This window comes from Salmo salar, chromosome ssa11 (genome assembly GCF_905237065.1).
Source record: "Salmo salar chromosome ssa11, Ssal_v3.1, whole genome shotgun sequence".
Taxonomy (NCBI): Eukaryota; Metazoa; Chordata; class Actinopteri; order Salmoniformes; family Salmonidae; genus Salmo; species Salmo salar.
In genome coordinates, this window is record NC_059452.1 from 102203081 (window position 1) to 102228264 (window position 25184).

Consider the following 25184-nt stretch of genomic DNA (forward strand, 5'->3'; position numbering starts at 1 on the left):
ATAGGATAGAATACAGTATATACATATGAGATGAGTAATACATAGACTAAGATACAGTAGAATAGGATAGAATACAGTATATACATATGAGATGAGTAATACATAGACTAAGATACAGTAGAATAGGATAGAATACAGTATATACATATGAGATGAGTAATACATAGACTAAGATACAGTAGAATAGGATAGAATACAGTATATACATATGAGATGAGTAATACATAGACTAAGATACAGTAGAATAGGATAGAATACAGTATATACATATGAGATGAGTAATACATAGACTAAGATACAGTAGAATAGGATAGAATACAGTATATACATATGAGATGAGTAATGCAAGATATGTAAACATTATCCAAGTGACTAGTGATCCATTTATTAAAGTGACCAGTGATTTCTAGTCTGTCTATAGGCAGCAGCCTCTAATGTGCTAGTGATGGCTGTTTAACAGTCTGATGGCCTTGAGATAGAAGCTGCTTTTCAGTCTCTTGGTCCCAGCTTTGATGCACCTGTACTGACCTCACCATCTGGATGATAGCAGGGTGAACAGGCTGTGGCTCGGGTGGTAGATGTCCTTGATGATCTTTTTGGCCTTCCTGTGACATCGGATGCTGTAGGTGTCAGGGAGGGCAGGCAGTGTTCTCCCGGTGATGCGTTGGGCAGACCTCACTACCCTCTGGAGAGCCTTACGGTTATGGGCGGTGCAGCTGCCATACCAGGTGGTGATACAGCCAGACAGGATGCACTCAATTGTGCATCTGTAAAAGTTTGTGAGGGTTTTAGGTGCCAAGCCAAATTTCTTCAGCCTCCTAAGGTTGAAGAGGCACTATTGCGCCTTCTTCACCACACTGTCTGTGTGGGTGGACCATTTCAGATCTTCAGTGATGTGTACGTCGAGGAACTTGAAGCTTTCCACCTTCTCCACTGCAGTCCTGTCGATGTGGATAGGGGGCTGCACGCTCTGCTGTTTCATGAAGTCCAAGATCATCTCCTTTTTTTAGTTGACGTTATTTTCCTGGCACCACACTCCCAGAGCCCTCACCTCCTCTCTGTAGTCTGTCTCGTCATTGTTGGTAATCACCCTACTGCTGTTATGTTGTCAGCAAACTTGATGACTGAGTTGAAGGTGTGATTGGCCACGCAGTCATGGGTGAACAGGGAGTACAGGAGAGGGCTGAGCACGCACCCCTGTGTGTGGCCCAGGGTTGAGGATCAGCGAAGAAGAGGTGTTATTTCCTAAGTTCACCACCTGGGGGCGGCCCGTCAGGAAGTCCAGGACCCAGTTGCAGAGGGTGGGGTTCAGACCCAGGGCCCCAAGCTTAATGATGAGCCTGGATAGTACTATGGTCTTGAAGGCTGAGCTGTAGTCAATGAACAGAATTCTTATACAGTGGGGGAAAAAAGTATTTGATCCCCTGCTGATTTTGTACGTTTGCCCACTGACAAAGAAAGGATCAGTCTATAATTTTAATGGTAGGTTTATTTCAACAGTGAGAGACAGAATAACAACAAAAAAGTCCAGAAAAACACATGTCAAAAAAGTTATGAATTGATTTGCATTTAGTTGAGGGAAATAAGTATTTGACCCCCTCTCAATCAGAAAGATTTCTGGCTCCCATGTGTCTTCTATACAGGTAACGAGCTGAGATTAGGAGCACACTCTTAAAGGGAGTGCTCCTAATCTCAGTTTGTTACCTGTATAAAACACACCTGTCCACAGAAGCAATCAATCAATCAGATTCCAAACTCTCCACCATGGCCAAGACCAAAGAGCTCTCCAAGGATGTCAGGGACTAGATTGTAGACCTACACAAGGCTGGAATGGCCTACAAGACGATCGCCAAGCAGCTTGGTGAGAAGGTGACAACATTTGGTGCGATTATTCGCAAATGGAAGAAACACAAAAGAACTGTCAATATCCCTCGGCCTGGGGCTCCATGCAAGATCTCACCTCGTGGAATTGCAATGATCATGAGAACGGTGAGGAATCAATCCAGAACTACACGGGAGGATCTTGTCAATGATCTCAAGGCAGCTGGGACCATAGTCACCAAGAAAACAATTGGTAACACACTACGCCGTGAAGGACTGAAATCCTGCAGCGCCCGCAAGGTCCTCCTGCTCAAGAATACATATACATGCCCGTCTGAAGTTTGCCAATGAACATCTGAATGATTCAGAGGACAACTGGTGAAAGTGTTGTGGTCAGATGAGACCAAAATGGAGCTCTTTGGCATCAACTCAACTCGCCGTGTTTGGAGGAGGAGGAATGTTGCCTATGACCCCAAGAACACCATCTCCACCGTCAAACATGGAGGTGGAAACATTATGCTTTGGGGGTGTTTTTCTGCTAAGGGGACAGGACAACTTCACCGCATCAAAGGGACGATGAACGGGGCCATGTACCGTCAAATCTTGGGTGAGAACCTCCTTCCCTCAGCCAGGGCATTGAAAATGGGTCGTGGATGGGTATTCCAGCATGACAATGACCCAAAACACACGGCCAAGGCAACAAAGGAGTGGCTCAAGAAGAAGCACATTAAGGTCCTGGAGTGGCCTAGCCAGTCTCCAGACCTTAATCCCATAGAAAATCTGTGGAGGGAGCTGAAGGTTCGAGTTGCCAAACGTCAGCCTCGAAACCTTAATGACTTGGAGAAGATCTGCAAAGAGGAGTGGGACAAAATCCCTCCTGAGATGTGTGCAAACCTGGTGGCCAACTACAAGAAACGTCTGACCTCTGTGATTTCCAACAAGGGTTTTGGGTTTTGCCACCAAGTACTAAGTCATGTTTTGCAGAGGGGTCAAATACTTATTTCCCTCATTAAAATGCAAATCATTTTATAACATTTTTGATATGCGTTTTTCTGGATTTTTGTTGTTGTTATTCTGTCTCTCACTGTTCAAATAAACCTACCATAAAAAGTATAGACTGATGATTTCTTTGTAAGTGGGCAAACGCACAAAATCAGCAGGGGATCAAATACTTTTTCCCCCACTGTATAGGGATCCCTCTTGTCCAGATGGAATACGGCAGTGGGCAGTGGGTAGTGGACAGTACGTCTGTGGATCTATTGGGCTGGTATGCATATTGGAGTGGGTCAAGGGTGTCAGGTAAGGTGGAGGTGATATGATCCTTAACTAGCCTTTCAAAGCACTTCACGATGACAGAAGTGAGTGCTACGGGGCGATAGTCGTTTAGCTCAGTTACCTTTGTTTTCTTGGGTACAGGAACAATGGTGGCCATCTGGAAGCATGTGGGGACAGCAGACTAGGATAGGGAGAGATTAAATATGTCCATAAACACACCAGCCAGCTGGTCTGCGCTAGCTCTGAGGACGTGGTTAGGGCTGCCGTCTGGGCCACACACACACACACACAGGAAAACACACACACACACACAAAGGCACAAACACACACACACACGCACACACAAACACACACAAACACAGACACAGACACACACACACACACACACACACACACACACACACACACACACACACACACACACACACACACACACACACACACACACACACACACACACACACACACACACACACACACACACACACACACACACACACACACACACACACACACACACACACACACACACACACACACACACACACACACACACACACACACTTTACTATACCAGTTACAGCAGTGTGTTGTCCTTGACTGCACCTTGCCTCTATCTGTCCTCTTCAACTAATGTGCTCATGGCCAGTTTGTGTGTGTGTGTGTGTGTGTGTGTGTGTGTGTGTGTGTCTGTGTCTGTGTCTGTGTTTGTGTGTGTTTGTGTGTGCCTGTGTGTGTGTTTGTGCCTTTGTGTGTGCCTGTGTTTGTGTGTGTGTGTGTGTGTGTGTGTGTGTGTGTGTGCGCGGGTGTGTGTGTGTCAGTAATGATGTAGCGTGGGAGGTCTCTATTCATTTACAGCAGTATTACTGAGAATGGCCAGTGTAAGCACATTCTCTCTCTCTCTGCTGTCATTACACTAATCTATGGTCACACACACACACACACACACACACACACACACACACACACACACACACACACACACACACACACACACACACACACACACACACACACACACACACACACACACACACATACACACACACACACACCACACACTCACAGTAAATACAATAGAATAATTAAGGATAGCAGCGGTGTAAAATGGGGGGGGTCAATGCAAATAGTCTGGGTAGCCATTTGATTAGATGTTAAGGAGTCTTGTGGCTTGGGAGTAGAAGCTGTTTAGAAGCCTCTTGGACCTAGACTTGGCGCTCCGGTACCGCTTGCTGTGTGGTAGCAGAGAGAACAGTCTATGACTAGGGTGGCTGGAGTCTTTGACAAGTTGTAGGTCCTTCCTCTGACACCGCCTGATATAGAGGTCCTGGATGGCAGGAAGCTTGGCCTCAGTGATGTACTGGGCCGTACGCACTACCCTCCGTAGTGCCTTGCGGTCGGAGGCCGAGCAGTTGCCATACCAGGCGGTGATACAACTGGTCAGGATGCTCTCGATGGTGCAGCTGTAGAACCGTTTGAGGATCTGAGGACCCATGCCAAATCTTTTCAGTCTCCTGAGGGGTAATAGGTTTTGTCGTGCCCGCTTCACGACTGTCTTGGTGTGCTTGGACCAGGTTAGTTTGTTGGTGATGTGGCCACCAAGGAACTTGATGCTCTCAACCTGCTCCACTACAGCCCCGTCGATGAGAATGGGGGTGTGCTCGGTCCTCCTTTTCCTGTAGTCCACAATCTTCTTTGTCTTGATCACTTTGAGGGAGAGGTTGTTGTCCTGCCACCACACTGCCAGGTCTTTGACCTCCTCCCTATAGGCAGTCTCATCGTTGTCGGTGATCAGGCCTACTACTGTTGTGTCATCGACAAACTTAATGATGGTGTTGGAGTCGTGCCTGGCCGTGCAGTCATGAGTGAACAGGGAGTACAGGAGGGGACTAAGCACGCATCCCCAAAGTCCTCTGTGTTGAGGATCAGCATGGCGGATGTGTTATTACCTACCTTTACCACCTGGGGGCGGCCCGTCAGGAAGTCCAGGATCCAGTTGCAGTGGGAGGTGTTTAGTTCCAGGGTCCTTAGCTTACTGATGAGCTTTGAGTGCAGTATGGTGTTGAACGCTGAGCTGTAGTCAATGAACAGTATTCTCACATAGGTGTTCCTTTTGTCCAGGTGGAAAGGGCAGTGTGTAGTGCAATAGAGATTGCATCATCTGTGGATCTGTTTGGGCGGCATGCAAATTGAGGTAGGTCTAGGTTTTCTGGGATAATGGTGTTGACCAGCCTTTCAAAGCACTTCATGGCTACAGACATGAATGCTACGGGTCGGTAGTCATTTAGCCAGATTACCTTAGTGTTCTTGGGCACAGGGACTAGGGTGGTCTGCTTGAAACATGTTGGTATGACAGACTCAGCCAGGGAGAAGTTGAAAATGTCAGTGAAGACACTTGCCAGTTGGTCAGCGCATGCTCGCAGTACACGTCCTGGTAATCCATCTGGCCCTGCGGCCTTGTAAATGTTGACCTGTTTAAATGTCTTACTCACATCGGCTGCGGAGAGCGTGATCACACAGTCTTCCGGAACTGATGGTGCTCTCATGCATGTTTAGGTGTTATTTGCCTCGAAGCCTGCATAGAAGTAGTTTAGCTCGCCTGGTAGGCTTGTGTAACTGGGCAGCTCTTGGCTGTGCTTCCTTTGTAGTCTGTAATAGTTTGCAAGCCCTGCCACATCCAACGAGCGTCAGAGCCGGCATAGTACGATTCGATCTTAGTCCTGTATTGACTCTTTGCCTGTTTGATTGTTCGTCGTAAGGCATAGTGGGATTTCTTATAAGCTTCCGGATTAGAGTTCAGCTCCTTGAAAGGGGAAGCTCTAGCCTTTAGCTCAGTTCGGATGTTGCCTGTAATCTATGGCTTCTGGTTGGGGTATGTACGTACAGTCACTGTGGGGACGACGTCATCGATGCACTTATTGATGAAGCAATGACTGAGGTGGTATACTCCTCAATGCCATCGGAAGAATCCCGGAACATATTCCAGTCTGTGCTAGCAAGACAGTCCTGTAGCTTAGCATCTGCTTCATCTGACCACTTATTTATTGATCGAGTCACTGGTGCTTCCTGCTTTGATTTTTGCTTGTAAGCAGGAATCAGGAGGATATAATTATGGTCAGATTTGCCAAATGGAGGGCAATGGAGAGCTTTGTATGCGTCTCTGTGTGTGGAGTAAAGGTGGTCCAGAGTTTGCACATTTAACATACTGATAGAAATTTGCTAAGATGGATTTAAGTTTCCCTGCATTGAAGTTTCCGGTGTCTTAACGTTGTATTGATTAACGTGACGACTGCTGTTCATCGAATGATTAACTGTTTATAATTACGTGATTAAATTAAACAGGTAATTATTAACTCAGTAACCTGGGGCACCGTGGGAACGTTTTGGCTTTATTGAGTTTCTATTTCCCAAATGTACTCAAAGAATTTCAGAATATCGATTTTACAACAGTCACTAATGAATTCATTTCCTCTACAGTCTCATTCTGAATGTCGCATAATCCGGGAATCTGCACAAACCCGAGTCTCACTAAATAAGTCCGTACCACACCAATTGTGTTGATTATTTATTTACTAACAAGCTGAAATTATAATATAAGATACACAAACACACAGACTAGGCTATTGATTAGAGCTTAGTACAATGAAACAGGTCCCTAGCGGACCAACACAATATGAGTGCACGAGAGAAAAGTACACTTGGGTACATTTGTAAACTATGCTGAGTTTAACCCTAACCTTGCCCAGAACTGCTGCTCTTATGGGTCATAATATAATGATGTAATTACGTGTCGGATGTCTCCGATGAGGTGTCTCTTCGTGGACCGGGTTCCGACCTCTTCTCTGATGACGGCACATCTTCGGTTATCGGGTGTGACTCTCTGTTTGTCCTCACGATGTAACTGTCCTTTCTCTTAGTGGTCTGTTTCCCTCGGTCTGAAAGAGGGGTCTTCTGAGGACGGCTAATCAGCCATATAGGTGGTTCCAGCGTGGGAATGAAAGCAGTGTAGACACACGATTCCTTGGAGAGTGGTAACCGGGTGGTCCTGCTTGAATTCACCCTCTTAGACACAGCTACTCATCCGTAGCATTGATTGTTAAAAGGTTCCTTTGTCTTCTTCAACCTCGTGTTGCGTTTTGGGGTTACAACTAATCAGACCTTGGCTGCAGCTCGTGATCACCTAGTCATAATGTTAATTCTTAACTCAGATGTTTTATACCCTCGGGTCAGAATTGGGCGTTTCCACCTTTAGGACCAGGCTGGAGATCTGGATTTAACTAGTTAAGAGGCTGGAGGTCTGGATTTAACTAGTTAAGAGGCTGGAGGTCTGGGTTTAACTAGTTAAGAGGCTGGAGGTCTGGGTTTAAATAGTTAAGATGCTGGAGGTCTGGATTTAACTAGTTAAGAGGCTGGAGGTCTGGATTTAACTAGTTAAGAGGCTGGAGGTCTGGATTTAACTAGTTAAGAGGCTGGAGGTGTAGATTTAAGATTTACAATGGGCAGGTGTCATAAAACTCCCAACCTCCATACCTCTCGATCCCCAGCTGGGGTGTGTGAGAGATATCTCTGTAGGATTATGGTCCACGTTAACCTGACCCGAACAGGCCAGTCATGACACCGGCTACTAGGAGCGCTGCCTCTGGATGAGCGTTTTCCTGTTTGCTTATGGCAGAATTCAGTGCTGTCTTAGTGCCAGCATCAGTCTGTGGTGGTATGTAGACAGCTACGAAAAATACAGATGAAAACACTCTAGGTAGATAGTGTGGTCTAAAGCTTATCATGCGATACTCTACCTCAGGTGAGCAAAACCTCGAGACTATTGTAGATATCGTGCACCAGCTGTTATTTACAAAAATACACAGCCTGCCGCCCCTTGACTTACCAGACGCCGCTGTTCTATCCTGCCGGTGCAGCGTATAACCAGCCAGCTGTATGTTGATAATGTCGTTGTTCAGCCACGACTCAGTGAAGCATAAGATGTTACAGTTTTTAATGTTCCGTTGGTAGTTTAATCTTCCGCGTACGTCATTGATTTTATTTTCCAAAGATTGCACGTTTTCTAGCAGAATGGAAGGAAGTGGGGGTTTATTTGATCGCCTACGAATTCTCTGAAGGCAGCCCGCCCTCTGGACCCTTTTTCTCCGCCTCCTCTTCACGTACATGACGGGATCTGAGCCTGTTCCCGGGAAAGCAGTATATCATTCACTTCGGGCTCGTCAGACTCGTTAAAGGAAAAAAATGATTTTGCCAGTCTGTGGTGAGTAATCGCAGTTCTGATGCCCAGAAGTTATTTTCGGTCATAAGAGACGGTAGCAGCAACATTATATACAAAATAAGTCAAAGAAAAAAAAAGTTACAAACAACGCAAAGAAACAAACCAAAAAAAAACTATTGATTAGGAGTACGTAAACCGGCAGTCTTGTTCTCCCGCGCCATCTTATTCAGCAGGGCTGCGTCCCAAATGTCACTTTATTCTCTATTTAGTGCACTACTTTTGACCAATATTTTAAGGGTGCCATTTTGGACGCGTCCCAGTATAACAGCCTGTCCCTTCCTGATGACCTCACAGTGGTGTCTCCAGGCATGTGATAGGCTACTCACCACTGCTCTTAACACAGTCAGCAACAACGCTGTCTGCCAAACACTGACTCGTCATCGGCACACTCTAGCATTGTCTCACCTCTCCTTTCTCTGTCTCACTCTCTCTGTCTCTCTCTGTCTCACTCTCTCTGTCTCTCTTTCTCTGTCTCTCTCTGTCTCTCGTCTCACTATCTGTCTCTCTGTCTCTCTCTGTCATCTCTCTCTGTCTCTCTCTGTCTCTCTCTTTCTCTCTCTCTCTCTCTCATCTCTCTCTCTCACTCTCTCTCTCTGTCTCTCTCTCTCATCTCTCTCTGTCTCTCACATCTCTCTTTGTCTCTCTGTCTCGTCACTCTCTGTCTCTCTCTCTCTGCCTCTCTCTGTCTCTCGTCTCACTCTATCTGTCTCTGTCTCTCTGTCTCTCACTCTCTCATTTCTCTCTGTCTCTCTTGTCTCTCTCTGTCTCCTCTCTGTCTCTCTCTGTCTCTCTCTGTCTCTCTCTCACTCTCTCGTCTCTCTCATCTCTCTCTGTCTCTGTCTCTCTCTCTCTCTCTCTCTCTCTCTCTCTGTCTCTCACTCTCTCATCTCTCTCTGTCTCTCTCTCTCTCTTTCTTTCGTCTCTCTCTGTCTCTCACTCTCTCGTCTCTCTCTCTCGTCTCTCACTCTCTCATCTCTCTCTCTCTGTCTCTCTCTCTCGCTCTCGTCTCTCTCTCTATGTCTCTCTCTCGTCTCTCTCGTCTCTCTCTCTGTCTCTCTGTCTCTCTCTCTAGATCTGCTAGTGGATATGCTGGGGGTGATGGCCAGCTACAGTATAACAGTGAAGGAGCTGAAGCTTCTATTCAGTATGCTGAGGGGAGACAACAGTATCTGGGTGAGTATACCTGGGGGACACAGGGTGGGTTAGACAGGATGGGTTAGACAGGATGGGTTAGACAGGGTGGGTTAGACAGGATAGGTAAGACAGGGTAGAAGTTAGATGTGAAGGGCTGTGTGTGAGGGCTGATAAGAGGTGGCATGGAGAGATGGATACAGGGGGAGAAGGGACAGAGTAGAAGGAGGGATGGAGAGATGGATACAGGGGGAGGAGGGACAGAGAAGGAGGGATGGAGAGATGGATACAGGGGGAGGAGGGACAGAGCAGAAGGAGGGATGGAGAGATGGATACAGGGGGAGAAGGGACAGAGCAGAAGGAGGGATGGAGAGATGGATACAGGGGGAGAAGGGACAGAGCAGAAGGAGGGATGGAGAGATGGATACAGGGGGAGGAGGGACAGAGCAGAAGGGATGGAGAGATGGATACAGGGGGAGGAGGGACAGAGCAGAAGGAGGGATGGAGAGATGGATACAGGGGGAGGAGGGACAGAGCAGAAGGAGGGATGGAGAGATGGATACAGGGGGAGGGACAGAGCAGGAGGGATGGAGAGATGGATACAGGGGGAGAAGGGACAGAACAGGGGGGATGGAGAGATGGATACAGGGGGAGGAGGGACAGAGCAGAAGGAGGGATGGAGAGATGGATACAGGGGGAGAAGGGACAGAGAAGGAGGGATGGAGAGATGGATACAGGGGGAGGAGGGACAGAGCAGGAGGGATGGAGAGATGGATACAGGGGAGGAGGAACAGAGCAGAAGGAGGGATGGAGAGATGGATACAGGGGGAGGAGGGACAGAGCAGAAGGGATGGAGAGATGGATACAGGGGGAGGAGGGACAGAGCAGAAGGGATGGAGAGATGGATACAGGGGGAGAAGGGACAGAGAAGGAGGGATGGAGAGATGGATACAGGGGGAGGAGGGACAGAGCAGAAGGAGGGATGGAGAGATGGATACAGGGGAGGAGGGACAGAGCAGAAGGGATGGAGAGATGGATACAGGGGAGGAGGGACAGATACAGGGGGAGGAGGGACAGAGCAGGAGGGATGGAGAGATGGATACAGGGGGAGGGACAGAGCAGGAGGGATGGAGAGATGGATACAGGGGGAGGAGGGACAGAGCAGAAGGGATGGAGAGATGGATACAGGGGGAGGAGGGACAGAGCAGAAGGGATGGAGAGATGGATACAGGGGGAGGGACAGAGCAGGAGGGATGGAGAGATGGATACAGGGGCAGCTTGTGCTGACTCCTCAGGTTCGTACTTCTCCCTGTGGTCCATAACCAACCCAGACAAACATCTAGTGTCTACACCAACATTCCTCCTCCTGTCCTCCCCCTTTCCTCCCCTCCTCCATTTCTCCATCCCGCTACATCCCTGTCCCCACTACCCAGACCCGCTTGGCACCAACCATCATGATCATCAGTCATCTTCTTTCTGTGCATGATCCCCTTCCATCCCTCCCTCTCAATGCACCTAGCGTTCTTCACATTGTCACCTCTCTCTCTCTCCATCCTCCTCTCCCCTCCTTCTCCCCCTCCCCAGACCATGATATCCTGTATGCAGCAACAACACAGCTCTTACCCCTGGAAGCCCATTCCTCCCCCTCCATTCCTCCCCCTCCATTCCTCCCCCTCCATTCCTCCCCCTCCATTTCTCCCCCTCCATTCCTCCCCCTCCATTCCTCCCCCTCCATCTCACCCCTCCATTCCTCCCCCTCCATCTCACCCCTCCATTCCTCCCCCTCCATCTCACCCCTCCATGCCTCCCCCTCCATTCCTCCCCCTCCATTCCTCCCCCTCCCCCTCCATTCCTCCCCCTCCATCTCACCCCTCCATTCCTCCCCCTCCATCTCACCCCTCCAATCCTCCCCCTCCATCTCACCCCTCCATTCCTCCCCCTCCATCTCACCCCTCCATTCCTCCCCCTCCATCTCACCCCTCCATTCCTCCCCCTCCATCTCACCCCTCCATTCCTCCCCCTCCATTCCCCCCCCATTCCTCCCCCTCCATTCCTCCCCCTCCATCTCACCCCTCCATTCCTCCCCCTCCATCTCACCCCTCCATTCCTCCCCCTCCATTTCTCCCACCCATTCCTCCCCCTCCATTCCTCCCCCCCATTCCTCCCCCTCCATTCCTTCCCCTCCATTCCTCTCCCTCCATTCCTCCCCCCCATTCCTCCCCCTCCATTTATCCAATAGGGTTGTGGTAGTGGTCTCCCTGTGGTGTCCTCCTATCCTCCCTCAATGTCTGTGATGGTTAGGAGAGTCACTACCTCCTGATTCATCTAACTTCCTCCTTCTCCATCTCCTCTTCTCTCTCCTCTCCTCCCTGTCCTCTCCTCCTTCTCCCTCCCCTCTTCTTCTTCTCTCTCCTCTCCTCTCCTCCTTCTCCCTCCCCTCTTCTAATTCTCTCTCCTCTCCTCTCCTTCTCTCCTCCCTGTCCTCTCCTCCCTCTTCTCATCCCTCTCTCCTCTCCTCCTCCAGCCCAGACATTCTATCAAGTTGTTGTCTGTGTTGAACCAGATGCCTCAAAGACACGGTCCAGACACCTTCTTCAACTTCCCTGGTCGCAGTGCAGCGGTAAGACACACACACACACACACACACACACACACACACACACACACACACACACACACACACACACACACACACACACACACACAGACACACACACACAGACACACACACACACACACACACACACACACACACACACCTGTATTCTCTCCTCCTTACAATAATGATCTGTGTTGAATTATCTGCCCTCTTTTCACCCTCTGAAATACTTATCATTTTAGAAACATTGTTTTTGCTTTGACTTGATAGGTTTCGGTGTGTGATTGTGATTGGCTAATGCTGTGTTCTGTCTCCTCCCCCAGGCCATAGCGTTGCCGCCCATCGCTAAGTGGCCTTACCAGAACGGCTTCACTCTCAACACCTGGTTCAGACAAGATCCCCTCAACAACATCAACGTAGACAAGGACAAACCATACCTCTACTGGTGAGGAAAGGGGGATAGAGATGGAGAGAGAGAAAGAGCGAGGGGGGAGAGAGTGACAGAGAGAGACAGAGAGAGAGACAGAGACAAAGATAGAGAGACAGACAGAGAAAGAGAGAGAGAGAGTCAGAGAGAGAGAGAGAGAGAGAGTCAGAGAGAGAGAGAGTCAGAGAGAGAGAGAGAGTCAGAGAGAGAGAGAGAGCGAGTCAGAGAGAGAGAGAGTCAGAGAGAGAGAGAGAGAGAGTCAGACAGAGAGAGAGAGAGAGAGAGAGAGAGTCAGAGAGAGAGAGAGAGAGTCAGAGAGAGAGACCCACATTAAATAATGCTACAGTCCTTACTATAGAATTATATAGTTAACTGTAGTATACTGTAGAATACTATACTACACAGTGTAGTATCCCTCGATCATGTGTAGTACTTACTATAGAATGTTGCATTATACAGAAGAATAGTAAATACTACAGTATTTAATTAGCATATGCCCATTCCCCTCCCCCATATACCAATTTCAGCCACCCATAAGTGTTCCCTACATGCCAAGTATAGACCATACTGTGTTCCCTACATGCCAAGTATAGACCATACTGTGTTCCCTACTTGCCAAGTATAGACCATACTGTGTTCCCTACATGCCAAGTATAGACCATACTGTGTTCCCTACATGCCAAGTATAGACCATACTGTGTTCCCTACAGGTTATAGACCATACTGTGTTCCCTACATACCAAGTATAGACCATACTGTGTTCCCTACATGCCAAGTATAGACCATACTGTGTTCCCTACATGCCAAGTATAGACCATACTGTGTTCCCTACAGGTTATAGACCATACTGTGTTCCCTACATGCCAAGTATAGACCATACTGTGTTCCCTACATGTCAAGTATAGACCATACTGTGTTCCCTACATGCCAAGTATAGACCATACTGTGTTCCCTATATGCCAAGTATAGACCATACTGTGTTCCCTACAGGTTATAGACCATACTGTGTTCCCTACATACCAAGTATAGACCATACTGTGTTCCCTACATGCCAAGTATAGACCATACTGTGTTCCCTACAGGTTATAGACCATACTGTGTTCCCTACAGGTTATAGACCATACTGTGTTCCCTACATGCCAAGTATAGACCATACTGTGTTCCCTACAGGTTATAGACCATACTGTGTTCCCTACATGCCAAGTATAGACCATACTGTGTTCCCTACATACCAAGTATAGACCATACTGTGTTCCCTACATGCCAAGTATAGACCATACTGTGTTCCCTACATGCCAAGTATAGACCATACTGTGTTCCCTACATGCTAAGTATAGACCATACTGTGTTCCCTACATACCAAGTATAGACCATACTGTGTTCCCTACATGCCAAGTATAGACCATACTGTGTTCCCTACAGGCCAAGTATAGACCATACTGTGTTCCCTACATGCCAAGTATAGACCATACTGTGTTCCCTACAGGCCAAGTATAGACCATACTGTGTTCCCTACATGCCAAGTATAGACCATACTGTGTTCCCTACATGCCAAGTATAGACCATACTGTGTTCCCTACATGCCAAGTATAGACCATACTGTGTTCCCTACATACCAAGTATAGACCATACTGTGTTCCCTACATGCCAAGTATAGACCATACTGTGTTCCCTACAGGTTATAGAACATACTGTGTTCCCTACATGCCAAGTATAGACCATACTGTGCTCCCTACTTGCCAAGTATAGACCATACTGTGTTCCCTACATACCAAGTATAGACCATACTGTGTTCCCTACATGCCAAGTATAGACCATACTGTGTTCCCTACATGCCAAGTATAGACCATACTGTGTTCCCTACATGCCAAGTATAGACCATACTGTGTTCCCTACATGCCAAGTATAGACCATACTGTGTTCCCTACAGGTTATAGACCATACTGTGTTCCCTACATGCCAAGTATAGTCCATAGTGTGTTCCCTACATGCCAAGTATAGACCATACTGTGTTCCCTACTTGCCAAGTATAGACCATAGTGTGTTCCCTACATGCCAAGTATAGACCATACTGTGTTCCCTACAGGTTATAGACCATACTGTGTTCCCTACATGCCAAGTATAGACCATACTGTGTTCCCTACAGGTTATAGACCATACTGTGTTCCCTACAGGTTATAGACCATACTGTGTTCCCTACATGCCAAGTATAGACCATACTGTGTTCCCTACATGCCAAGTATAGACCATACTGTGTTCCCTACATACCAAGTATAGACCATACTGTGTTCCCTACATGCCAAGTATAGACCATACTGTGTTCCCTACTTGCCAAGTATAGACCATACTGTGTTCCCTATATACCAAGTATAGACCATACTGTGTTCCCTACATGCCAAGTATAGACCATACTGTGTTCCCTACTGGTTATAGACCATACTGTGTTCCCTACATGCCAAGTATAGACCATACTGTGTTCCCTACTTGCCAAGTATAGACCATACTGTGTTCCCTACATACCAAGTATAGACCATACTGTGTTCCCTACGTGCCAAGTATAGACCATACTGTGTTCCCCTACATGCCAAGTATAGACCATACTGTGTTCCCTACATGCCAAGTATAGACCATACTGTGTTCCCTACATGCCAAGTATAGACCATACTGTGTTCCCTACAGGTTATAGACCATACTGTGTTCCCTACATGCCAAGTATAGACCATAGTGTGTTCCCTACATGCCAAGTATAGACCATACTGTGTTCCCTACTTGCCAAGTATAGACCATAGTGTGTTCCCTACATGCCAAGTACAGACCATACTGTGTTCCCTACATGCCAAGTATAGACCATACTGTGTTCCCTACATGCCAAGTATAGACCATACTGTGTTCCCTACATGCCAAGTATAGACCATACTGTGTTCCCTACAGGCCAAGTATAGACCATACTGTGTTCCCTACAGGTTATAGACCATACTGTGTTCCCTACAGGTTATAGACCATACTGTGTTCCCTACATGCCAAGTATAGACCATACTGTGTTCCCTACATGCCAAGTATAGACCATACTGTGTTCCCTACATGCCAAGTATAGACCATACTGTGTTCCCTACATGCCAAGTATAGACCATACTGTGTTCCCTACTTGCCAAGTATAGACCATACTGTGTTCCCTATATACCAAGTATAGACCATACTGTGTTCCCTACATGCCAAGTATAGACCATACTGTGTTCCCTACTGGTTATAGACCATACTGTGTTCCCTACATGCCAAGTATAGACCATACTGTGTTCCCTACATGCCAAGTATAGACCATACTGTGTTCCCTACTTGCCAAGTATAGACCATACTGTGTTCCCTACATACCAAGTATAGACCATACTGTGTTCCCTACGTGCCAAGTATAGACCATACTGTGTTCCCTACATGCCAAGTATAGACCATACTGTGTTCCCTACATGCCAAGTATAGACCATACTGTGTTCCCTACATGCCAAGTATAGACCATACTGTGTTCCCTACAGGTTATAGACCATACTGTGTTCCCTACATGCCAAGTATAGACCATAGTGTGTTCCCTACATGCCAAGTATAGACCATACGGTGTTCCCTACTTGCCAAGTATAGACCATAGTGTGTTCCCTACATGCCAAGTACAGACCATACTGTGTTCCCTACATGCCAAGTATAGACCATACTGTGTTCCCTACATGCCAAGTATAGACCATACTGTGTTCCCTACAGGCCAAGTATAGACCATACTGTGTTCCCTACATGCCAAGTATAGACCATACTGTGTTCCCTACATGCCAAGTATAGACCATACTGTGTTCCCTACAGGCCAAGTATAGACCATACTGTGTTCCCTACAGGTTATAGACCAGAGCAGAAGTGCTGAACAATCTGTCTAGGATTTGTAATGAAAAAAGTTACAGTTCTTTTACTGGGTTGTACTACAGTATACAGTATACTACAGTATTTATACCATTGTATACTATAGTATTTGTTCATGTGGGGAGAGACATTGGGAGAGGGAGGGAGAGAGTGTGAGACAACGCTGTGAGACGACGCGAGCAGTAGCCGTTACCCTTGGGAAGGGAAGGGTGAGATTAGGGTGAACGTGCCACATTCTTACAGGGTGTGGATCTGTCCTCCTACTGAAAATGATTGATCAGACAACAGGCCTTGCCTGCACCCTGAGAGTGATGTGACCAGAGATATAGATGCATACAGAGCATTCAGACTGTCTTCAGACCCCTTTACTTTTCCACATTTTGTTACGTTACAGCCTTATTCTAAAATGGATTTAATAGTTTTTTTCTCCTTATCAATCTACACACATTACCCCATAATGTTTTTTGGAAAATATTGCTAATTTATTAAAAATAAAAACTGAAATATAACATTTACATAAGTATTCAGACCCTTTATTCAGTACTTTGTTGAAGCAACTTTGGCAGCGATTACAGCCTTGAGTCTTCTTGGGTATGATGCTACAAGCTTGGCACACCTGTATTCAGGGAGTTTCTCCCATTCTTCTCTGCAGATCCTCTCAAGCTCTGTCAGGTTGGATGGGGAGCGTCGCTGCACAGTTATTTTCAGGTCTCTCCAGAGATGTTCGATCGGGTTCAAGTCCGGGCTCTTGCTGGGCCACTCAAAGACGTTCAGAGACTTGTCCCGAAGCCACTCCTGCGTTGTCTTGGCTGTGTGCTTAGGGTCGTTGTGCTGTTGGAAGGTGAACTTACACCCCAGTCTGACGTCCTGAGCGCTCTGGAGCAGGTTTTCATCAAGGATCTCTCTGTACTTTGCTCCATTCATCTTTCCCTCGATCCTGACTAGTTTCCCAGTCCCTAACGCTGAAAAACATCCCCACAGCATGATGCTGCCACCACCATGCTTCACCGTAGGGATGGTGCCATGTTTCCTCCAGACGTGACGCTTGGCATTCAGGGCAAAGAGTTCAATCTTGGTCTGTGCCTTTTACTGAGGAGCGGTTTCCGTCTGGCCACTCTACCATAAAGGCCTGATTGGTGGAGTGCTGCAGAGATGGTTGTCCTTTTGGAAGGTTCTCCCATCTTCACAGAGGAACTCTGGAGCTCTGTCAGAGTAACCATCGGTTCCTTGGGCATCTCCTTGACGATTTCATCAATTTTAGAATAAGGCTGTAACATAATGTGGAAAAAGTCAAGGGGTCTGAAAACTTTCTAAATGCACTGTTGTATATCTCTATCCTAAATATCACCCTATTCCCTTTATAGCATGCCTATCTCTCTAAAACATCTAGATATACCTCTCTAAAACGTCTAGATTTATTTCTCTCTAGAACATCTAGATCTATCTCTCTCTAGAACATCTAGGTATATCTCTCTCTAGAACATCTAGATCTATCTCTCTCTGGGTCATCTAGATCTATATATCTCTAGAACATATAGATCTATCTCTCTCTAGAACATATATATCTATCTCTCTAGAACATCTAGATCCATTTCTCTCTAGAACATCTAGATCTATTTCTCTATAGAACATCTAGATCTATCTCTCTCTAAAACATCTAGATCGGTCTCTCTCTAGAGCAGCTATATCTATCTCTCTCTAGAACATCTAGATCTATCTCTCTAGAATGTCTAGATCTATTTCTCTCTAGAACATCTAGATCTATCTCTCTAGGATGTCTTGATCTATTTCTCTCTGTAACATCTAGATCTATCTCTCTAGGACGTCTAGATCTATCTCTCTCTAGAACATCTAGATCTATCTCTCTAGAACAGGCCTGGACAACTCCAGTCTGATTGGTGTCACAGTTTTTCCCCAGTTAACACACCTGACTCCAATAACCACCTAATCATTATCTTCAGGTTAGAATGATAATAGTTTATATCAGGTGTGTTTGCTAGGGATGGGGGGGGTGACACACAATCAGCCCCCCGAGGACTGGAGTTGCCCAGGCCTGGTTTATAGTGTACTCAGTACTCTCTCTCTCCTCTCTCTCTAAAGGAAATTCAGATGAGCACTACAATTCCTACTTCACCCATGCTCTTCTTTTCCAGCACACAGCTTTGACCTGCTACAGTAGCTATGTTGGTCTATTGTACTTCAAACAATATGTATGCAGGTTGCTTAGGATTCAAACCTTTGTGTGGAAATCTTCACAATTGCTGTAATAATCTGTGCAGAATCTTGAATATCATTGATTACTTGCACTATGTACATTTAATGTAATCTTAACTGTAATCCAGGTCAATCCAGGTCATTTTGTGACAAATACTATTTTAATTTGGTTGTGATAACACAACATCCTGTAAAAGCTGCTTTTATTCAACTACCGTATCCCATCATTACCTGATTTACCTGCTCGGGATGACATCATCACAGGGGATGAGCCCTGATCGCGTCACGCATGTAATCCTGTCTCCCTGGTAACTACCCGTTGTCATGGTGACAGCTGAGTTCTCCGAGAGCCGAAAAGAGAACATTTTGTGTGGGAACTGAGAGGAGAAGAGAGAGGGGAGAAGAGAGAGAGGAGGAGAGAGAGAGGATGAGAGAGAGAGAAGGAGAGAGGAGGAGAGAGAGAGGAGGAGAGAGAGAGAGAGGAGAGAGAGAGAGAGAGAGAGAGAGGAGGAGAGAGAGAGGAGAAGAGAGAAAGGAGAGGAGAGAGTGAGGAGATGAGAGAGAGGAGGAGAGAGAGAGGAGAAGAGAGAGAGGTGGAGAGAGGAGGAGAGAGAAAGGAGGAGAGAGAGGAGAAGAGAGAGAGGAGGAGAGAGAGAGGAGGAGAGAGAGGAGAAGAGAGAGAGGAGGAGAGAGAGGAGAGAGAGAGAGAGAGGAGGAGAGAGAGAGAGGAGGAGAGAGAGAGGAGGAGAGAGGAGAAGAGAGAGAGGAGGAGAGAGAGAGGAGAGGAGAGAGTGAGGAGAAGAGAGAGAGGAGGAGAGAGAGAGAGAGGAGAGGAGAGTGAGGAGAAGAGAGAGAGGAGAGAGAGAGAGGAGGAGAGAGAGAGGAGGAGAGAGAGAGGAGAGAGAGAGAGAGAGGAGGAGAGAGAGAGGAGGAGAGAGAGAGAGGAGGAGAGAGAGAGGAGGAGAGAGAGAGGAGAAGAGAGAGAGGAGGAGAGAGAGGAGAGAGAGAGAGAGGAGGAGAGAGAGAGGAGAAGAGAGAGAGGAGGAGAGAGAGAGGAGGAGGAGTGAGGAGAAGAGAGAGAGGAGGAGAGAGAGAGGAGAGGAGAGTGAGGAGAGGAGAGAGAGAGAGAGGAGGAGAGAGAGAGGAGGAGAGAGAAAGGAGGAGAGAGAGAAGAGAGAGAGGAGAAGAGAGAGGAGGAGAGAGAAAGGAGGAGAGAGAGAGGAGAAGAGAGAGAGGAGAGAGGAGGAGAGAGAGAGAGGAGAGAGAGCGAGAGGAGGAGAGAGGAGAAGAGAGAGAGGAGGAGAGAGAGAGGAGAGGAGAGTGTGAGGAGAAGAGAGAGAGGAGGAGAGAGAGGAGAAGAGAGAGAGGTGGAGAGAGAGGAGGAGAGAGAAAGGAGGAGAGAGAGAAGAGAGAGAGGAGAAGAGAGAGGAGGAGAGAGAGGAGGAGAGAGAGAGGAGAAGAGAGAGAGGAGAGAGAGAGGAGGAGGGTGTGGATGGAAGGAGACCCTGCTGTGGCCTGACTGATAACCCAGAGCCTTATCACCTTTCTCCCACCGCCCCTAATAGCTCCCTGTCTGACATGGGCCTCCACACCACCCTGGAGATAGAGATAACACAGCAACTCACTGGCTGTATACATATCAGGCCGTCACTTCACACACATTTAGATGTAGGCCTGTTTGACTTGACCTTCAGATCTAGCCGGGGGCTGATACTGGTTTTGGGGTGTTGAAACGGGACCTCTTGTGTGATCTGAAAGCTTCAGGGATGAGAATATGTTTTATGTTTTGGGGAGGTTGGAAACGATTGGACAAAGAGACTTCGTTGAGCTCACCTGCATGCTATTACATCACGTATAATGGTGGGGTTTACTCCTCTCCTCTCCTCTCCTCTCCTCTCCTCTCCTCTCCTCTCCTCTCCTCTCCTCTCCTCTCCTCTCCTCTCCTCTCCTCTCCTCTCCTCTCCCCCGTAGTTTTCGAACCAGTAAAGGTATTGGTTACTCGGCTCACTTTGTGGGGAACTGTCTGATCGTGACGTCACTAAAGTCCAAGGGGAAAGGCTTCCAGCACTGTGTGAAGTACGACTTTCAACCCCGCAAGGTACGTACTGCACACACACATACACACACACACACACACACACACACACACACACACACACACACACACACACACACACACACACACACACACACACGCGCAAACACACACACACACACACGCGCAAACACACGCACACACACACACACATTGATTTAGTGGTAGCAGCCCAGTGTTTCCCAAATTGACCAGTGTTTCCCAAATAGGGTCCATTTTCGGATACAGGCTGACTGAAGTTAAGATCTGTCAATTAAGAGATGAACACTGACCCTGAAACACAGAGTCAGCACTATCCTGCTGCCTCACACACAGTAAATAAATCACCAGCATTCATCCCTGAAACACACAGTCAGCACTATCCTGCTGCCTCACACACACAGTTAATAAATCACCAGCATTCATCCCTGAAACACACAGTCAGCACTATCCTGCTGCCTCACACACAGTTAATAAATCACCAGCATTCATCCCTGAAACACACAGTCAGCACTATCTTGCTGCCTCACACACACAGTTAATAAATCACCAGCATTCATCCCTGAAACTCACAGTCAGCACTATCCTGCTGCCTCACACACACAGTTAATAAATCACCAGCATTCATCCCTGAAACAGAGTCAGCACTATCCCTCTGCCTCACACACAGTTAATAAATCACCAGCATTCATCCCTGAAACACAGTCAGCACTATCCTGCTGCCTCACACACACAGTTAATAAATCACCAGCATTCATCCCTGAAACACAGAGTCAGCACTATCCTGCTGCCTCACACACACAGTTAATAAATCACCAGCATTCATCCCTGAAACACACAGTCAGCACTATCCTGCTGCCTCACACACAGTTAATAAATCACCAGCATTCATCCCTGAAACACAGTCAGCACTATCCTGCTGCCTCACACACAGTTAATAAATCACCAGCATTCATCCCTGCAACACACAGTCAGCACTATCCTGCTGCCTCACACACACAGTTAATAAATCACCAGCATTCATCCCTGAAACACAGTCAGCACTATCCTGCTGCCTCACACACAGTTAATAAATCACCAGCATTCATCCCTGAAACACCCAGTCAGCACTATCCTGCTGCCTCACACACACAGTTAATAAATCACCAGCATTCATCCCTGAAACACAGTCAGCACTATCCTGCTGCCTCACACACAGTAAATAAATCACCAGCATTCATCCCTGAAACACACAGTCAGCACTATCCTGCTGCCTCACACACACAGTTAATAAATCACCAGCATTCATCCCTGAAACACACAGTCAGCACTATCCTGCTGCCTCACACACACAGTTAATAAATCACCAGCATTCATCCCTGAAACACACAGTCAGAACTATCCTGCTGCCTCACACACACAGTTAATAAATCACCAGCATTCATCCCTGAAACACAGAGTCAGCACTATCCTGCTGCCTCACACACAGTTAATAAATCACCAGCATTCATCCCTGAAACACAGAGTCAGCACTATCCTGCTGCCTCACACACAGTTAATACATCACCAGCATTCATCCCTGCAACACACAGTCAGCACTATCCTGCTGCCTCACACACAGTTAATAAATCACCAGAATTTATCCCTGAAACACACAGTCAGCACTATCCTGCTGCCTCAGACACAGTTAATAAATCACCAGCATTCATCCCTGAAACACAGTCAGCACTATCCTGCTGCCTCACACACAGTTAATAAATCACCAGCATTCATCCCTGAAACACAGAGTCAGCACTATCCTGCTGCCTCACACACAGTTAATACATCACCAGCATTCATCCCTGCAACACACAGTAAGCACTATCCTGCTGCCTCACACACAGTTAATTAATCACCAGCATTCATCCCTGAAACACAGAGTCAGCACTATCCTGCTGCCTCAGACACAGTTAATAAATCACCAGCATTCATCCCTGAAACACACAGTCAGCGCTATCCTGCTGCCTCACACACAGTTAATAAATCACCAGCATTCATCCCTGCAACACACAGTCAGCACTATCCTGCTGCCTCACACACACAGTTAATAAATCACCAGCATTCATCCCTGAAACACACAGTCAGCACTATCCTGCTGCCTCACACACAGTTAATAAATCACCAGCATTCATCCCTGAAACACAGAGTCAGCACTATCCTGCTGCCTCACACACACAGTTAATACATCACCAGCATTCATCCCTGCAACACACAGTCAGCACTATCCTGCTGCCTCACACACAGTTAATAAATCACCAGCATTCATCCCTGAAACACACAGTCAGCACTATCCTGCTGCCTCACACACACAGTTAATAAATCACCAGCATTCATCCCTGAAACACACAGTCAGCACTATCCTGCTGCCTCACACACAGTTAATAAATCACCAGCATTCATCCCTGAAACACAGAGTCAGCACTATCCTGCTGCCTCACACACAGTTAATACATCACCAGCATTCATCCCTGCAACACACAGTCAGCACTATCCTGCTGCCTCACACACAGTTAATAAATCACCAGCATTCATCCCTGAAACACACAGTCAGCACTATCCTGCTGCCTCAGACACAGTTAATAAATCACCAGCATTCATCCCTGAAACACAGAGTCAGCACTATCCTGCTGCCTCACACACAGTTAATAAATCACCAGCATTCATCCCTGAAACACAGAGTCAGCACTATCCTGCTGCCTCACACACAGTTAATACATCACCAGCATTCATCCCTGCAACACACAGTCAGCACTATCCTGCTGCCTCACACACAGTTAATTAATCACCAGCATTCATCCCTGAAACACAGAGTCAGCACTATCCTGCTGCCTCAGACACAGTTAATAAATCACCAGCATTCATCCCTGAAACACACAGTCAGCGCTATCCTGCTGCCTCACACACAGTTAATAAATCACCAGCATTCATCCCTGCAACACACAGTCAGCACTATCCTGCTGCCTCACACACACAGTTAATAAATCACCAGCATTCATCCCTGAAACACAGTCAGCACTATCCTGCTGCCTCACACACAGTTAATAAATCACCAGCATTCATCCCTGAAACATCCAGTCAGCACTATCCTGCTGCCTCACACACACAGTTAATAAATCACCAGCATTCATCCCTGAAACACAGTCAGCACTATCCTGCTGCCTCACACACAGTAAATAAATCACCAGCATTCATCCCTGAAACACACAGTCAGCACTATCCTGCTGCCTCACACACACAGTTAATAAATCACCAGCATTCATCCCTGAAACACACAGTCAGCACTATCCTGCTGCCTCACACACAGTTAATAAATCACCAGCATTCATCCCTGAAACACAGTCAGCACTATCCTGCTGCCTCACACACACAGTTAATAAATCACCAGCATTCATCCCTGAAACACACAGTCAGAACTATCCTGCTGCCTCACACACACAGTTAATAAATCACCAGCATTCATCCCTGAAACACAGAGTCAGCACTATCCTGCTGCCTCACACACAGTTAATAAATCACCAGCATTCATCCCTGAAACACAGAGTCAGCACTATCCTGCTGCCTCACACACAGTTAATACATCACCAGCATTCATCCCTGCAACACACAGTCAGCACTATCCTGCTGCCTCACACACAGTTAATAAATCACCAGCATTCATCCCTGAAACACACAGTCAGCACTATCCTGCTGCCTCAGACACAGTTAATAAATCACCAGCATTCATCCCTGAAACACAGTCAGCACTATCCTGCTGCCTCACACACACAGTTAATAAATCACCAGCATTCATCCCTGAAACACACAGTCAGCACTATCCTGCTGCCTCACACACAGTTAATAAATCACCAGCATTCATCCCTGAAACACAGAGTCAGCACTATCCTGCTGCCTCACGCACAGTTAATAAATCACCAGCATTCATCCCTGAAACACAGAGTCAGCACTATCCTGCTGCCTCACACACACAGTTAATAAATCACCAGCATTCATCCCTGAAACACACAGTCAGCACTATCCTGCTGCCTCACACACAGTTAATAAATCACCAGCATTCATCCCTGAAACACAGTCAGCACTATCCTGCTGCCTCACACACAGTTAATAAATCACCAGCATTCATCCCTGAAACACACAGTCAGCACTATCCTGCTGCCTCACACACAGTTAATAAATCACCAGCATTCATCCCTGAAACACAGTCAGCACTATCCTGCTGCCTCACACACACAGTTAATAAATCACCAGCATTCATCCCTGAAACACACAGTCAGAACTATCCTGCTGCCTCACACACACAGTTAATAAATCACCAGCATTCATCCCTGAAACACAGAGTCAGCACTATCCTGCTGCCTCACACACAGTTAATAAATCACCAGCATTCATCCCTGAAACACAGAGTCAGCACTATCCTGCTGCCTCACACACAGTTAATACATCACCAGCATTCATC

At 47.0% G+C, this 25184-nt stretch overlaps 1 protein-coding gene across 1 annotated transcript in view; it reads left to right on the forward strand.

Annotated features, from left to right (window-relative positions):
- Positions 1 to 25184, forward strand: part of nbeaa (neurobeachin a) — a 337495-nt gene that overhangs the window by 99939 nt on the left and 212372 nt on the right. The window contains 4 exon segments of the mRNA XM_045690201.1: positions 9444 to 9544; positions 12027 to 12122; positions 12425 to 12546; positions 20611 to 20737. Coding sequence (XP_045546157.1) covers positions 9444 to 9544; positions 12027 to 12122; positions 12425 to 12546; positions 20611 to 20737 — 446 coding nt within the window.